The sequence below is a fragment of the Stylophora pistillata genome, chromosome 3 (assembly GCF_964205215.1).
Source record: "Stylophora pistillata chromosome 3, jaStyPist1.2, whole genome shotgun sequence".
Lineage (NCBI taxonomy): Eukaryota > Metazoa > Cnidaria > Anthozoa > Scleractinia > Pocilloporidae > Stylophora > Stylophora pistillata.
Genome location: NC_142521.1, coordinates 2285679 through 2302500, shown reverse-complemented (window position 1 = coordinate 2302500; position 16822 = coordinate 2285679). Strand labels below are relative to the sequence as shown.

At 39.2% G+C, this 16822-nt stretch overlaps 1 protein-coding gene and 1 pseudogene across 3 annotated transcripts; one reads left to right on the top strand and one right to left on the bottom strand.

Moving 5' to 3' along the window:
• Positions 1 to 3156: 3156 nt before the first annotated feature.
• Positions 3157 to 4827, top strand: LOC111327785 (somatostatin receptor type 3-like; annotated as a pseudogene).
• A 2843-nt stretch (positions 4828 to 7670) lies between these two features.
• LOC111327791 (somatostatin receptor type 5-like) lies at positions 7671 to 16436 on the bottom strand. Of its 3 annotated transcripts, none has more exons than XM_022932061.2 (2): positions 16030 to 16436; positions 7671 to 9087 (listed from the first exon to the last, which is right to left on the bottom strand). In XM_022932061.2, exon 2 carries the CDS (start codon positions 9056 to 9058, stop codon positions 7988 to 7990), a length of 1071 nt encoding a protein of 356 aa, XP_022787796.1. In that variant the 5' UTR covers positions 9059 to 9087; positions 16030 to 16436; the 3' UTR covers positions 7671 to 7987. The 3 variants fall into 3 exon arrangements, with proteins under 3 accessions (XP_022787796.1, XP_088610378.1, XP_022787795.1); XM_088754252.1 differs by lacking the exon at positions 16030 to 16436 and adding an exon at positions 9973 to 10103; XM_022932060.2 differs by lacking the exon at positions 16030 to 16436 and adding an exon at positions 9572 to 9716.
• Between the last annotated feature and the right edge of the window lie 386 nt (positions 16437 to 16822).

Genomic DNA, 16822 nt, shown 5'->3' with positions numbered 1-16822 from the left:
ATGGTTGCAATTGATCGCATTTGTCATCTGCTATGGAAAAGAACATCTGCCCCCTGGGGAATTTTTCACACTCCTAGACGTGAAAGACTCGTGGCTGAAATCGCCATTATGAGCATGCTGTCTGAGTCAGCGGCCATACTTTCTGTAAACGGCATCATATTCCCGTATCAGTGGGTCTACATCGAGGACAGCTCATGGTCAAAACTACTGCAGTCTTTTGCCATTTTCTCTTCTGTTCCTCTTTTGATTGAATGTTTTTTTTAACAGCTTGTGTCTGACGATCGAGACTTGCTATCAGGATATGGCTATTATGGCTGTTTGGCTAAGGAGATGGAGATGGAGATGGAGGAGGCATTTTCTCCTGGCGATTGTCAACACGGTTGACCACTCTATCTTACTTTCACGTCTTTCTCGTCGATTTGGAATTCGAAGTACAGCATTGGAATGGTTTCGATCGTATTTAAGCAATCGCACTCAATTTGTTAATATCAATGGATCGACCTCTGAGCGTCATGTTCTGCAGTTTGGTGTACCTAAGGGTCAGTAGTTGGTCCTTTACTTAATGTACACCTCTCCATTAAGTGATATCGCCTGTAAGCACCAGTTCAGTTTTCACTTTTATGTGGATGATACGCAGCTCTATGTAAAATTCGAGACGTCATCCCTTAATGATATGGAGTTGAGCAAGTGTAAATTGGAGGCCTGTGTGCGCGAAATTGACACCTGCATGCTTCTTAATAAATTAAAACTAAATAAAGACAAAACTGAGCTTCTTGTCATATCATCTCGTAACCTTGCTCGACCAGCCTTGTCACTTATTCATGTAGTTAGCGCATTCTAGTTTTAAATTATCACGTACTTGTAAACTCTTGTTGAGTAATTTAGGTAAATAATTCAGCAATTTAGTTTTATCGTATTATTGTAATTAGGGTAAATAATTCAGTTTATTGTTTTCTTTTTGTCTGTAATTTTTAACTCCCATATTGTGTTACTTAGAGTAATAAATATTTCTAGGCCTACGTTTAGTTGTCTTGTAGCGTGTCTTCTCGGGCCTGTTTATGTTTTGTGTTTTGTGTATGTTGGAGGGCACCCACGTTTGTGGCGCTGATTCGTCACAAGCACCAATCAGATAGTAGTAGTTCACGAAAGATTTGATCAAGCTAAAATCAAACCAAATCATCTCTAAACAGTGACGCCAAAATATCTCCTTAAAACACGTAACGAATAACGCACAAAATTCGTTTCTGCCCATTCACGCAAAAATGTAGCTGATAACGAACGGCACTAGTGACGAATATGCAAAAGCTTATGTTACGGCTAGAGGAGTGGTTAAAAAGATGAAGATCATAACCTGTGTTCTGATTGGCTATTACAAGCGGGAAAGGTGGGCGCGGGATCTCCGCACAGGATTGCGTGCGCGTGAATACCCGTCTAAATCCCTCTGAAAAAAAAAATAACAAACGAACAAACAAACAAATCAACAAAACCCCAAAAAATGTGCTAGGAGAAAAACAATTTCCAATTGGTTTCACGATCGCATGACAAGGCTCGTGAGATTGTTTTCTCCTCTCGGGTGTTTTTCCCTTTTAATCAATCAAGCTTGCAAACAAGGAGACCATCTGTCATGAGCGTTGGATCTGCACGAGGAGTTAAACTTCAGAAATTCGAAATTCACGCCCTGATTAATCCTTTCTCGTTGAAATTTGGTCAATCAATGTGGTCCTCGACTTTTTCCCGTTTCTTGGAAAAAGAAAAAAAATTAAAATTCTGATTCCTACTACCCTAGCACCTTGACCTTGCATTGTTAAATGATGCAGACAATTCATGTTTTTCAGAAAAAAAAAAATATCGTGTCATCCAGGTTTAATGAAAAGCGTAGGGGAGGCCTCATTTACTTCCACGGGAGTTGAACGAATTAACTCTCCATGACGACTCACCATGGCCATAACTATCCCCAGGGTCAGTTTTTTCTTTCGTGCGTTTCTCCTTCCTTGCATGCAATATGAAGAAAACGGAATGAAAATATCGCCACATTCTATCACTTTTTCATAGCGCGTTTTCTTTTGGCTTTCAGTTCTATGAAACACTGTGTACAACCACCCGCTGAATCGGACCTTCGGAAAAAAGTTAAAGCCGGGATTCTCTTTTTGACTTACAACGCCAAACTCTTTGAATTATGTTGTCCACAGTAACAAATACGACACGCGCTTCTCTTTGAAGAATAATTAAAATTCTAATAACAAGCCGTATTAAATATGAAATGTCATTGTTACATTTAGTTTGCAGGCTATACGGCAACGAAACGTTTTATAAAATGCAATGAATTCATATTAAACACGTAAGGTACAAATACAAATTAAGCTATTCAACTTAAAGTACCCGTTGTTTTTACTGACCTTGATCTTAACAATATAAACTCGACCACAGGTGGCCTAGCTGGAGAAAAGCAGCAGCAGCCCCACAAAGTCCTAAAAACTCAACATCAGGTTTATCTTACTCAGGTTCATGTGGGAGTAGCATTCAATTTTGTTCGGAGGATTATACAGTATCACGACAACTTGTCTAAGACCTTCGTCGGGGAAAACTTACTATTCTAGAATTTCTCCTTAAGACCCCTACAGCCTTTCCATATTAAGGTTTTTCCGCTTGACAATATTAACGAAAAATTTACAAGCAAAACTTGGCCGTTTAAACTCCAGTGACTCTAATCCGTTACAAAAAAGATAAAATAATTATGGGGGGGGGGGGGAGGGGGAAGTGTGAAAGAAAAAAATAAACGTTGAAATAATACAAACTTTAATTACACTTATTTCTCATCTTTTCTCAATGACAAGCTGCGCATGTCATTACCTTTTCACATGTCATACAATAAAACCGCCAATTCTTCTTTTCGTTTTATTTTTAAATTTATAATACGTCATATAACTTATTTTTAAAATAACATGTTATCTGAAGTTGGATACAAGTTTGCCAGGGATTAGTTTCTCCTGATCAAACTTTCAACACATTTTTGTAAAATTAAGACAAAACAAACTTTGTTCTTATAATTTTTTGTTTGAAACCAATTGTGACGCGTGTGACATTACCTACAAATTGAATAACATGGTAAACAATGCAGTTGTGCGTGCATAATTTAAAAGACCTTAAGAACCATGGGTTACTCAAAAATGCCGCAGTTTCATTGGATCCAACAAGGTTGCAAGACATGTTCTAGAGTGTATTTGTTCGAACAGCTACGAACAGTTTAGCCAAACTCCAAACATTTGAGAAACAGGGGTCGATTTCCGAACTGAAGTTCTTGTAAAGGACGGAAGTTTGCCTCGAAACAGATCGAAACAGATTGTTCGTCGCGAGCCGCACTTCACACAGAAAACCTGATACCATCGAGAAATTCATTAAGGAGAGACACTTATTATGACGCCCGTCAGCAGTTTTTCAACTGTGTCCACTGAAAACTTTTCGTCCACTATCGGTGGAAACACAAGCAGCGGTGAGGCACTACAGTCACAGTGTGTGGAAGTGATAAAGATCATGCTCTATGCAACGTGGGGTCTCTTTGGCGTTCTCGGTAACATCCTAACGACAGTTATTTTGTCGAAGATCAAGGCGAAGGAAACGAGAGTACTGGACTTCTACATGATTAATTTAGCCCTAGCGGATTTAGGAACTTTGCTGCTGGCATTTCCAATGACCGCGATACGTGAGAGACTTCCGAATGATTGGCCATTTGGAGAGATTGTTTGCCTGTATTTCCTTCCACTTACAGACATATTTCACGGATCATCAGTTTGGTTCATTACAGCAGCTGCCATAGAACGATATCAGAAAATTGCCAGGCCTTCCAAAGTAAACACGAAACTCCCAGTATCGTTGAAAAGAGCACAGATCGTTGCAGTGAGCACATGGGTTCTGTCATTTGTCGTCTTTTCACTGCCGCTATATTTTGTTCTTCGCTATACAGAGATGCCCACTAAAGGAAGATTTAGGTGTGGTTCAAATTTGCCTGTAGCAGGAGCAGGCCTTGCTCTAACCAAACTTTACTTTACTTTCATGATCTTTGTATCCTATGTAATGCCACTTTTTGTTATATCGGGAACATTCATCGCAGTGTCGCGTAAACTAAATAAAAGCAGCAAGTTTATTAAGGCTATGAATTCGCAACACGAACAAGACAGTAAATTACTCAGCTTAAACAGTCGAAAATTTAACCCAACAAGAAGGCATGCCAATCGGGTTGCTCGAAACAGACGTGCTAAAATGATTTTAACACCAGTTGTTGGAATTTTTGCTGTGTTCATACTTCCGTTGACGGTTCTTCGCCTGTGCATCGTGTTTTGGCCACCTATTACAGCGCAAACATTTTACAACGACTTGCTGTTTGCGGTTTCAGTTGGGGTTATAATCAACTCGTCTGCAAACCCGATTATATATTCGGTGGTTAGGAATGATTTCCGCCGACAAATGATTCGATTACTTTGCTGGAAGAGAAGATCCTCACGGGGGCCAAAAGCATAATCGAGCCTTTTTTTCTGCAAAATTGGGTCCCAATCGGATTTCGCGTTCTTGAATTGATAAGACAAAATCCTCGTTGAATTCGAAGATGTTGCAAATATAATATATTTCATAGCCTTCAGGTTCAAACTTGTTTACTCTTTTCGATTACCGTTGTTTATTGAGTGTATTTTGTCAAAAGGCTAGTACAGTTGTTTTTTATGGCATTCGTTGTAGGCCGAAAACCAGGATTTAGCAGAACTCTTTCATATTTGCAAACTAATATTTGATATGAAATAAAGGTGTATACCTGAATTAAACTGTGTATTCAACTTATAGTTTCGTGACAAATTACTTCACAAAACAAGAGGAGATTGTCATTATTAGCCCCGCACGCAACCGTAATTCTCTCCTTCCGACATATTAACCTCAGGGGGAGAGCCAAAAGCCCTGTGGCTATCTACGTAGAGTTTTTCTCTAAATCAATAATTGTATAGCGCCACCTGAGGACAACTCTTTAATAAGACTGCACTTCGCAAAAAGTAAACTTAAAACAATTCTATTTTTCTCGCACACCTTTCATTAGCTCATCTATATGTTAATCTCGACCAATTGCGTATTTCCATCAGTAGTTTTTTTCAATGTTCCTCTCTAAGTGTCTTGCCCCAAAAAGGAAAAAGTGACTAAAATCAGAAAGGGAGTAGATATCTATTTAGTGTTCAAGAGATTTTTTGTTTTTGTTTTTCTTTGTAAGGATTCACGGTTGGAAACTTTTTTTTTTTTCTTTGTTCTTACTACAGAATACTTCTGCCAGGTGTCTTCGCTGCAGCACTAACACACACAGTTCGATGTTATGTAAGAGTTCTGCCATTGAGCTAATACACCACTGTGTACAAGATTAATCGTTGGAGGCTTCAGGAACAAAATGTAAATTTGTATCATTAGAGTAAACTAAACGTGATGAGATCAAAACTGGCGCCAGAAGTCGGTCTTCCGTCTTGTGATGAATGGCTATGTGAAAAACAACACTTTTTGAAACACAATCACGGTCTTAGAACATGATGCAAGACTGAGTTATAGATAGAAAAGAATTAAGAAAAAGACATCGATCACAGATGAAATGTTCCATCACCAACTTTACTGAGTGGATATATAAATATATATTGATAAAATAAATTATATTTCCACGTGCGTCATTTGAAAATAAGGCCTTGGTCCAACGGCGCATGATAGGCGATGATAGCTGATTCTATTCAAACTATCATCAACTATCACCAACTATCATTCGCATGGTCAAACGGCCAAAAAAGTTTGTGATAGTTGATGATAGTTCAGCGGCAGTCGCGCGAGCAAAGTCACGCGAGCAGCTAGTTCCAGGCTCTTACCGCGTAAAATGTGATCACTAACATGGCTTCGCGTGAGACAAACAAACTTGTTGAAGTATGAATTTATCACGACGAAAGAGGGCGGCAGCTTGCTTACTAGTAATCGATTTGTTGAAGGAATGTACGGAGGATAAATCTGGAGAGCGTTGGCGGAAGAGAGGACGGACAAGGGAATGGATTAAAAAGAGAAACGAAAGGGGGATGTTGAAATTGGTGGAAGAATTGCGAGTGGAGGACACTGCCGCTTACAAGGAAATGTTGTGAATGAACTTTGAAACATTTCAGGAAATATTGACAGCTGTCGGGTCTGAGATTAAACCGGGCCATTTTGAACGAGCCCGCCGATTTTCGGGGAAAACAGCTGACCAAAAACTATTATGAACTATCATACGCGTGGTCAAACGAGAAAAACTATCATCGACTATCAAGAAGAATTTGAACAAGCTCAAAATGAATGATAGTTGGTGATAGTCGATGATAGTGCATGATAGTTGGTGGTCAAACGGAAGCACGCGCTTCAACTATCATCGACTATCATCAACTATCATCAACTATCATCGACTATCATGCGCCGTTTGACCAGGGCTTAAAGATGAGCACGTTTCCTTTCGACGTGGGAAATCACATGATCATGAATCAATCAATACCAGCTCCTGAAATGTGTTCGATCTTCCGTTTCAACATTTTTTTCCCGTTTTGAGTTTACTGTTTCCCCGTAGATTTTATTTATCTCAATGTTTTCTTATTTTAAATCAATAAACTATACCGTTAAGACCAAGAGAATTTAATCTCTTGGTTAAAACGAACCCAAAATATCCGCTCGTAAAAGAAGGAGGAGAAGAGATAGTAGACGGGTAGGACACCACGTGCATTATACATGGAGGGCCCACCAAAAAACCAAAAAGAAACAACGAATAAACAAAAGATTACTGGGCACTCCAGGACTGGTGCGAGCCGTGTAAGAACCAGGGAGATAGAGGTTCTACTTTTTCATATCTTTGAGTCACATTTCAGTACAAAGCGAACGTGATAGGGATGTGATTGGTTAAAACAGCGAGCTTCATCCTAGTTCCAGCGAGCCCATGCTGAGATTTTTGTTTCAGTCTTTTGACGCGGATTGACCCAAATCATACTTTTTCTGTAGTTTGCACAAGCGCACAGAGAGCAAATTAATTTTTGCTGTACCTCGTGTGCCACGTTTCTGTTGTCACCACATTTTGATGTCACATGTGCTCTAAACAGACACACAGCAACATGGAATATATTTGAAAAGAAGTGCTTCAATGCAGCCTCCCCTCCCCCCTCCCAAAAAAGAAAACCTGGTCGCTTAAAACACGTGGCTTTTTCTTCATACGCACTGGTTACTGATGGTTTAGCAGCTGAGACTGCACAACTGCGTCGAAAAAAACGCGTCTTATCTGTCCAAGTCCTAACAATATAATTTCAAGGTGTGTTCATAGGGAGTGCTCGGAAGCGAAACGGAAATCAACAAACACGTCTATTGGTAACGCAGTAAACGGTAACTCACGGTAAGTATCAACGACCGCCAAACAAATTGCCACTCGAAAACTCAAAACTTTCAACTCTCTTAAAGAAACTTGCACACGGGCGTTATTCGAACCCTTGCCTTCTTGATGCCAGGGAGGGTTTTTACACACTCAATTACGCGTAAAATAATGGAGGGTTTTTTTTGTTCCCAGTTATTATGCAATCTCATCACAAATAAAAGAAATAAATCACATTTGGACTTGTAGTTAATGAGATGACGAAATTATCCTTACAGGGGAACATAACAACGATTAAAGAGATTTTAATACAAAGAACGATGCTTCCTAGGTTCTACTGACATCTGCCGGTTGAGGATAAATATGATGAAATATGTACAAGTGTCAAATATAGAATGGTACAAAAAAGCAACTTAATGGGGACCTTGAAGAATAAAACATCATTGCTAAAACGTCCCTAGAATGAAACGCATTGTATATTTTGTTACACTATATAAATATATGGAGATATTTAGGGGGGGGAGGGAAGGGGGTAGTCTTTAAAGGATCCTTACTTGAACGACAAATAAAATCGATAAATCAGCTGGGTATGTCCTTCTATACTCGTCAAGTCCTGCTGTACTGAAATATCCGTTTCAATTCACGCCGAAAGTCCTTCTTAATAACCGAATAAATCAACGGATTCGTGGACGAGTTGATAATGACTCCAAGTGAGACCACAAACATCAAGTTTTCATAAGATGTTTGCACAACAATAGGCGGCCAAAATACAATGCATAGTCGAAGCATTGCTAGGGGCAGCATGAAAACTGCAAAAACTACAACAACTGGTGTCAAAATCGCTTTAGCACGTTTGTTTTGAGCGATACGGAGACTACGCCTTCTGGGTGTGCAGTCACCTTTATCACAATGGTTCATGACCAATGTGGCGCGATCTTCTCCTTGTTTCATGGTCTTGATGAACCTGCTACTTTCATTTAACGTTCGGGACACTGCAAGGAATGTCCACAGTATAACAATAAGTGGGAATATGTAAGAAAGGAGAACCATCAACATGAGGTATGCCTGAGGTAAAACAAACCCTTTACCCCATAGTGGCCATTCTGCACCGCACCAAATTTTTCCTTCGTTAGATATCTCTCTGTAGCGAACGACAAAATACAATGGAAAAGAAAACAAGAAAAACGAAGCCATCCATACGCACGCAGCAACGATCTTTGCTTTCTTCAATGAAGCTCGAAGTTTAAAGTTTACTTTTGACGGCTTGCCGATTTTTTGATATCGTTCTATGCTAGCTGCCGTTATGAACCAAACAGATGATCCATGAAATATTTCGACTACTGGAAGGAAATACAGGCAAACAAATTCTCCAAATGGCCAGTAGTTAGGAAGTCTTTCTCGCGTGGCAGCAAATGGCAAAGCCAACAGCAATGTTCCTAAATCTGCGATGGCTAAGTTGATCATATAGAAGTCCATTACACGAGTTTCTTTCACCTTGATCCTATTCAAAATAACGGTGACCAGAATGTTGCCGATAACACCAAACGAAGCACATGATGCATAGAGGGTTAGTTTTACTACTTCGACAGGTAGTGCCTCCGATGGATCACTCTTTGTTCCGTAAAGAGGATACGAGAGAGGACCAGTTGAATTGTAGTGTTCGCTGCTATTAGCCATCCTTCTAGTCTTTTCTTCCCTCTGGTTATCTGTAGGTTAAAAGTAATGTCTCAAATTCAGTCAAGTAAAACAGGCTCAGTTGAATAGAAGGCATGTAAGACGACCGGACTGGCTAAGTAACAGTAAGAATTTTGCCCTGATTTCTTATGTAAAATTTCATAAAAGAAATCGATCTGAGCGGATGCATGTCTGATTAACATCCATGAGGGATACTTCACTCAGTTTACTTGCCAACATTACTGCGACGAACAAAGCGCGGCCTTTCAAATATCGCCAAAGCAACTCTGTTATGCGCTGTACATATCAGGGTATTGCCCGACGGTCCTTTTTTCAATGTCTCGGCCGAAAAAACAGAGATTTCGGTAAACATGACAACGCAAAGGATCCTATAAACTCATCGTAATTTTTGCAAAGAAAAGACCGATGAGGGTCAGTATGGAAAGGGCGGCAAAATATCACCGAGCAACAGACTTAGGTAAACTGCTAAACAATCGCTGATAACTTGTAGCCTACCCGTGTAACTTTTTTTGAGTTTGTGGCTAAACCTACGGTCTCCTGAAGATTAGAGCTTGCTTAGGATCCCCGTTTGCGTTTAACAGCATTCAGTAAATCAGTAACTGGACGGATCATGATTGTTTACTCCTGTAGCACTTATAAATACCCGTCTCGGTGCTTTTTAATATTCAAAGCCATCGATATTGTTGCAGTTCTTTGACTGTTTACATTGTCATGGTCTTTGCTCTAGATACAATGATTTTGAGCAGCTGTCGTAATGTAAGATTTACATCTCTATAAACCTCCCACAGGGAACTGAACAGTAGCGAATGTCTACATCACAGAATTATAGCGTTTTCTCTCTACTATGGATTTCGTCGACATTGTAAACACTTATCCGCCACAGAATTGCATCTTACCCGATGGTAGCTCGTACGAAGTTGAACTGTGGTTGGGAGTGGCTCTCTGAGTTTAAGCGGGAATTCAGAGCTGGTAGCTTTTGAGAACTCGACGCCGCGTTTAGCGAAACACATGTGTGTAAGTATGTCAGTGGCTGTCAAGAATGCCTTCACGACACTTGAAATTAAAAGGAACACATGGAGAGATCCGATTCTATGCTAGTTCCATCCAAATTGTATTCATATCATGTTATTGTTGGTTCTAGTGTTTAATTCAAAGACTATAATAGCTGTTTTCTAGACAACCGCTAAAGTCATTTAGTTAATTTCAATCAAAGATATCTTAGGAAACTGTTGTTAGGTTGGCCCCAATTTTTTTTTTTTAAGTAAAACCTGTGAACATGAATTATGAAATGAAAAGATGTTCAGGGGCTGGTGTTCTTAACTGATGCGAAAACAAAAAAGCGATACACCATGTTTAACGATTTCCTCCAAGAGCCCTACGTTCATTCTATCCAGTCTTGACACAAAATGATGTTTAGCTGAATCATCAAACATTTCGGCAGCTAGCCGGACTTGGAATGTGTAGCAGAAACAACGAGACCACATATTCTTTTCCATTCTCATATTTTTTTCATTCACAGGCTGACGATTTTGCATGAAAAACACATATTTGTTGTATTTAGGTAATCTCAGAAGAACAGTTCTTGGCCAAGGCTTGTGGATCGAGTTCATTATCGCACGAATTCCGCCCTCTGCCCTACAGACGCACGCTTTTTCGGTGCAGTGCAAAGTGCACGCGCTGCATGGTACTAAAGAACCATATCGTTGACAATTCTTTCTTTTTATTCACATAAGACTTCATTATGAGGATATTGAAAGAATTTGATTTCACTTTGGAAGCTAATAAAATTACGGCTCAGTTGGAGGCTCAGGTTTCCTGTGTACGTAGTATTTTTTGTTTTTCATTTGACAAAGAAATTTCTACTATAGACGAAAAAATTAGATTAAAAACTTATTGGCTGACAACAAAGAAATCAATGGTAAGTCTGTTGTGATTAAAAGTACATGTTAAATGGCGCGTTGGACGAGGAAATGAAAAGAACCGAAGAAAAGACACGCTGTGCTTCTTTGACTGTATAGCTTTTGGTTCATAGAAATGAGTTTAAACAGCGGGAAATTAGTGAATTGCCAAGGGAAGGCGGGTCAGCCAGATGACTTTGTACCTGTGTAATAGATAGCTTTGGCGAACCATGAACAAAAGCTCGAAACAACCCCCTGATCCTCCGATCCCCCTCTTTCAAACGTCAAACTGTTTTGGTCGTGCAAATGCAAGCGACATTCTGAATCACCCCCTCGAGCACTATGTTGACAGCTGGTTTTGCTGATCTTCGGATGCTAAAAAAGATTTCAAAATCAATCGAACAAAGCTCAATTTTCTGTTTTACGAGACCTGGAACTGTCGACTTTGTCAACATTAATACGGCATCTGCACTAATTTAAAAATTTCAACCTTCCTTATTTGATTTGATTACAACATAAGTGCAAGTCTGATCTCCAAACTTCACCTTCCTACGGATACCTTTTTTTTTTTTTAATCAGAATCTGTCCATTTTTCTTGACTGAAAGCCCCATACTAAATGTGATTAAATGAGAGCCTGAAAACATTCTGGCCCCGATGGGATTTGAGGCTCGAAGCTCCCTATAACAATAGCTAAAGGCTTTGCGCGAACATGGACATTATCACTGAATTAAAATGCTACTGTTAGACAACGTGTGCTCATTACTGAAATTAGGCCTGGGTCGAGCGTCGTTGTTGGAGGGGCCTTTTTAAACTTGCCTCGTTGCAAACATGTGGCTTCGTAGCAAAGTTGGTATTATCACTTATTTAGTGTCCGAAAGGCACGGGGTCGAATCCCTTCGAAGAGTGAATTCATTCAGGCTTCAAATAAACTTCAACACTATTCATCATGTCAAATATTTGGCCAAGGAAGGATAAGATGTACATGGTCAGTAGTATTGTCACATGTGCGGAAGGTTTTGTTGCTGGAAAGAGACTTATTTCAGTCATACTCAGTGGTGGATAAATGTGTCTTGGCATAATCCTTTTTAAAAACAATAGTGAATGTAATTGAAGAATGTGACTGGATAATTACGTATATCCAGTCAAAAAATGCTGTTGCCTTTTCATCACCTCCGGCTTAACTTGAAAATGCAGCCCCGTTGAGGATGATCGCGCAGAGACAAACATGAAAATTTAATTCAATAGCGCGCCACGGTATTCTGTTACAAATTTGTTTGTGGATTCACGTGAATGATCGCAGATGTGTAGAAAGATATTTTTGATAACCTTCAAGGCTGACGTACAAAGGAGATGATAATTCGACTTTTCAAACATGAAACGTGATCCTGGAAAATGAGAGGTAAGTTTTCCTAGCTCCGACCGAATATCCTTCACGTTCTCGAATTTTTTCGCCCGAAACGCTGGCTGGTTTTGTAATTCGACAAAACAGAGAAAGCGATTTGGTTTTCCTTTTGTCAAAATCTAAATGAACTTCATCCTTCTTTTTTCAACCTGTTTTACCCGAAGAATTACTGTCAGAAATTGTACCGAATGATAAATCTCATGGTTTGTACTCCTCACCAACGAAATTATTCAAATGTTCGAGTACCGTCATAGCTCCTGTCTATTCAGAGATACTTAATACATCGATCAGATTAGGGACAAAGTTTTATCCATCCATTGCTGAAATTACACCAGTATTTTAGAGTAACAATGATACTGACGCAAACAGCTACAAACCTATCTCTTTACTTTCAAACTTTAACAGAGTATGAGAGAAGATAATTTTTAATAGATTGTCGAGCTACATAAACAAACAAGAACTTTTGTATTCCTCGCAATACGGCTTTCGTAAGGGGCATTGAACCCAACACGCAATATTGGACATTACTAATGATCTACAGGCAAACATGAATAAACGATTGCTATTTTGTGGAATATTCATTGATCTCAGAAAGCTTTCGACACCGTCGATCACGACATTTTGCTTGATAAAATCAATCACTGTGGCTTTCGTGGATTAATTAATGATTGGTTCTCCTCATATCTTAAAAAATCGCATGCAAACAACGCTGGTGGGCCATCGTATTTCAGATAAAGCTGTCGTTAGATGTGGTGTTACTCAAGGATCAATTCTTGGACCATTAGTTTTCTTGCTATATGTCAATGATATCCACAGATGCTCGCATAAATTTAGGTTTTACCTCTCTGAATACGACACTAACATTTTGTATGCGGAGAAAAATCTGAAAGACCTTGAAATAATAGTCAACAACGAGTTACAAAACCTTTATAACTGGTTGACAGCCAACAAACTAACTCTTAACACCAAAAACTCCAACTTTGTAATTTTTCATCCCTACCAAAAGGGACTGGCTTACCAACCAAAACTCTCCATTTTTCATGACGAAAAGAATAATTATGTTCGTCTCGAGTCTAAAGTTTACATAAAATATCTGGGCGTTCTTATTGATCAGAATCTCTCTTAGAAATACCACATTTATTCTATTGTTACAAAAATAGTAAAAATGTTGGGCTACTTGCAAAGCTACGTCACTCTGTACCTCGACAAATACTATTGAATATCTATAAGTCATTAATCCACCCTCATTTAAGAAGATAACTCTATTCAAATCCCCATGATAATTAAAAAAGTAGGCACATAGATACACCCTCTAAGTTTATCTTTTTCTGTGTGACTCTGTAACTGTGTGACTGTGTAAATAACGACTCCTTGTCCTTAGATACACGACGATTTATGTTATTCAGGTACTTGTCTTGCCCCGCTACGATTAGCTTTCTAGCTATTTGCGGGGCAAACTATCCCAATTTTATTTTATGAAAAAAGATCTAAGAATAAAAAAAAAATTGTTGTTGCTGTTTGAACCGGTTTTAACGGGAGCTGAGCGATCCTATCCCGAATGTTATTCGAAATCCCAAAGAAATATTTATCATGGAAGGTGTGAAAAAACCATTCAAAAGTAGTTTGTCATATCTGATAAAAAAAAAGGACCATTAATATCAAATAAATATCGGACCGGAACTAAAAAAAGTTTTCCAAATTGCCAAAAAAAGTGAAAAATGCATGAAATCTGGAAAAGTGTTTTGTCACATGAATGCCGTGTAGTGATGGGGTACTGCGCATGATGTTTGTCAAACGGTTTTTGTAAAATATGGATTTTATTGCACGGATTTTGAACCGAGCACTACAGCCTAGGATGAAAAGGATGGACCACTGCCTTGCTACAAAATGGACTGTGGCTTGCATTCTTTTGTAGAGAATTAACGAAGTTTTCTTGCGGACTAACATCACTTAATTTCGGTCAAAGTGCTTTAAGATATTGTGTGGGAGGAACTGCTTCTTAGCTTGACCTTGACTTTGCGTGCAATAGTATTACATGAACATCTATCAGAGTTGACCAAACGGTCTTTCTTTCCTTGAATGGAGGTGTCAATCTTGCAAATGCCTTTGTTTTAAAAGGTTTTCGAAACGTTTGGCGGAAATATTCCTTCGCTCTTTCAAAAATTTTTAATGTGCGGGTCGCCTGCCGCTTGCTGAGGGATCGAAGTAATGAAATAATTTGTCTGCAGTGCCGCATTTACACCCCATTCCGCAGTTCGTGGTCAGAAATCCACGATTGAAATTCTAAACTGGCCGTAAAGAAAGCGTCAGGTGACAAATATCTTGTGCGAGTTCTCGGAGATTTTCCTGAATTTTATCAATTATTGGCGATTTCGTCAATATTTTTCTGAATCCAGTGATATAAGTCGTATACACAACAGGTTTTCTGGATAAGACAGTCTTTACCAGGAGCCCATTACGCTGGTCTTTACCTATGATTTGCATATGACATTGCGAACTAAAATATCGTTTTGGATATAAGCCGATGCAAGCAGTGAATAAAGGTGGTAAGTTTCTAAAGAAACTGTGCTGCTGCGTCGGTGGGAGAGTTTAACAAGGTAATTTGGTTTTATCAACTAAGTTGATAATGCGAATTGGTCACCGTAAATATTTTCCCTTTTTCAATGTGGCAATGGTTTGGGATGGTCGCGTGTTTAGCTGGATACAGACAGTGGTATGTGGCTTATGTTGAAAACAGAAACAAACATGGCAGTTTGTGACTTGTCTATTAAATACTACTGACCGAGCAATACGAACGAAATGTGAGGTAAAAGGTGCCGCGAAGGCGGTTTCCCTCTCGTTTAGGAAACATCACAGACGAAGCAATACGGACGGAAGGGTTTGAGAAAACAAAGGTAGAACAAAGACGGCTAGTATCTTGTTTTGAAAAAAAAATATCTTTCGCATGACTGTGTCCTGACCTTTGCAACAGAAATCGTGTTCAGTATCTCATATCAAATTCCTGACGGAGTAGTTAGAAAAGCTTGGCCGGGAAATTTTGGCAAAAAATACGAGCGACCTTTTCAGTCGTCTAGAAGAAAGTTTGGGTGAATGCTTTGAAAACTTAGTCGAACACAGCGTCTGGTAACAATATAAAAAAACAAAACAAAACAAAACAAAACAAAACAAAAAAAAACAAAAAAAAAAAAAAAAAAGAGGAAATCAAAATGGTCATCTTATGTTTTTTAACTACCTTGTATCATTTTGCTGTCTGTGTGTTCCTTAGATCGATCTGAGACCACTGAGGCAAATTAAACTATCAGTGGGAGTTTTTTCTTGAACCAGACAAGAACGATGATCGGCGCGTTTTAGAAAAAGTACAACCCCTTTACTTACCTAGATGGTTTAAACTGACTCAGAAGACACGCAGACAGAAGAAGGACAAGTCGAACATAAGGTAACTATATTTACATCATTTTCCTAAACAGTGTGAAAACGGCTGCAAACGTTGCCAGCACAAATACGAAGTCTGGGCCGCTAGTAATTTAGCCTATTTGCGTTCGTTCACACGCATAATCGTATCTTACGCTTAGTATACACCTCAGGAAAGTAATACACCCCAGGAAAGTAATTAGGAAAAAAATATTTTCTAAATCATGATGAGTAATCTTACCTGTCAGAATCTCACGACCGACTGCGAAAAACTCAGGATCAAAGATTTGAAATTACTGATTGTTACCAGGACAAAGAGTAGCTTTGACATTCATGAGTAAGGCATATGCAATATTAGTCATGTTACAAATATTCTTGTTTGCGCCGGCGCACAGAACTTCTCTCTTTTTTCGGCTGGAGATGTCCTTTGTCGTCGGTAGACTTGATTAGAACTTGTGGATAAGTCAGGCTGTAGGAACATCTGATAATGTGTTATCAGTACGATTCCTGTTTTCCTTGTATCCTTTGATGATGAAATAAATCCCAGCACTGTTAGCTTTTGTTGCATTCGGTTCTGTAAACATATTCCCCGTCCTAAGGTCGTAATTTCGTCTGACCCAACGTTTCTCCAACGTTCTGTTCATGATGGTGTCGTATTGCGGGTCTGCATAACAAGCACCCATTCTCGTTCCCAGAGTCATCATTATATTTGCTTACGAATGAAAACGAGTGGCTCTGGGAAAAAGTATAACAGGCGCCAGGCGAAGATAACGCGCGCAAGTTTCGCGCAGGCGCACGAATTCTCGCGCCTCAGGCCTTGAAATAATTGCCCGGTCCTTCAAATTCTAGCACTAATACGTAAATACCCTTCAAGGCAGGATTTGTCTCAGCCTATCATATTGACCTTTCAAAAGGCCATAGTGACTGCCTTGCAATTTGATTGGTATATATATATATATATATATATGAGTTTAACTCTGACCAAGAGCTCCAAAAGCAAGTGTTTTCATTGTTCTCAAGGACCGGAAGATGAA

Coding starts and splice junctions, on each gene's coding strand:
- LOC111327791 (XM_022932061.2), bottom strand. CDS start 9,058: ATGGCTAATAGCAGCGAACACTACAATTCAACTGGTCCTCTCTCGTAT.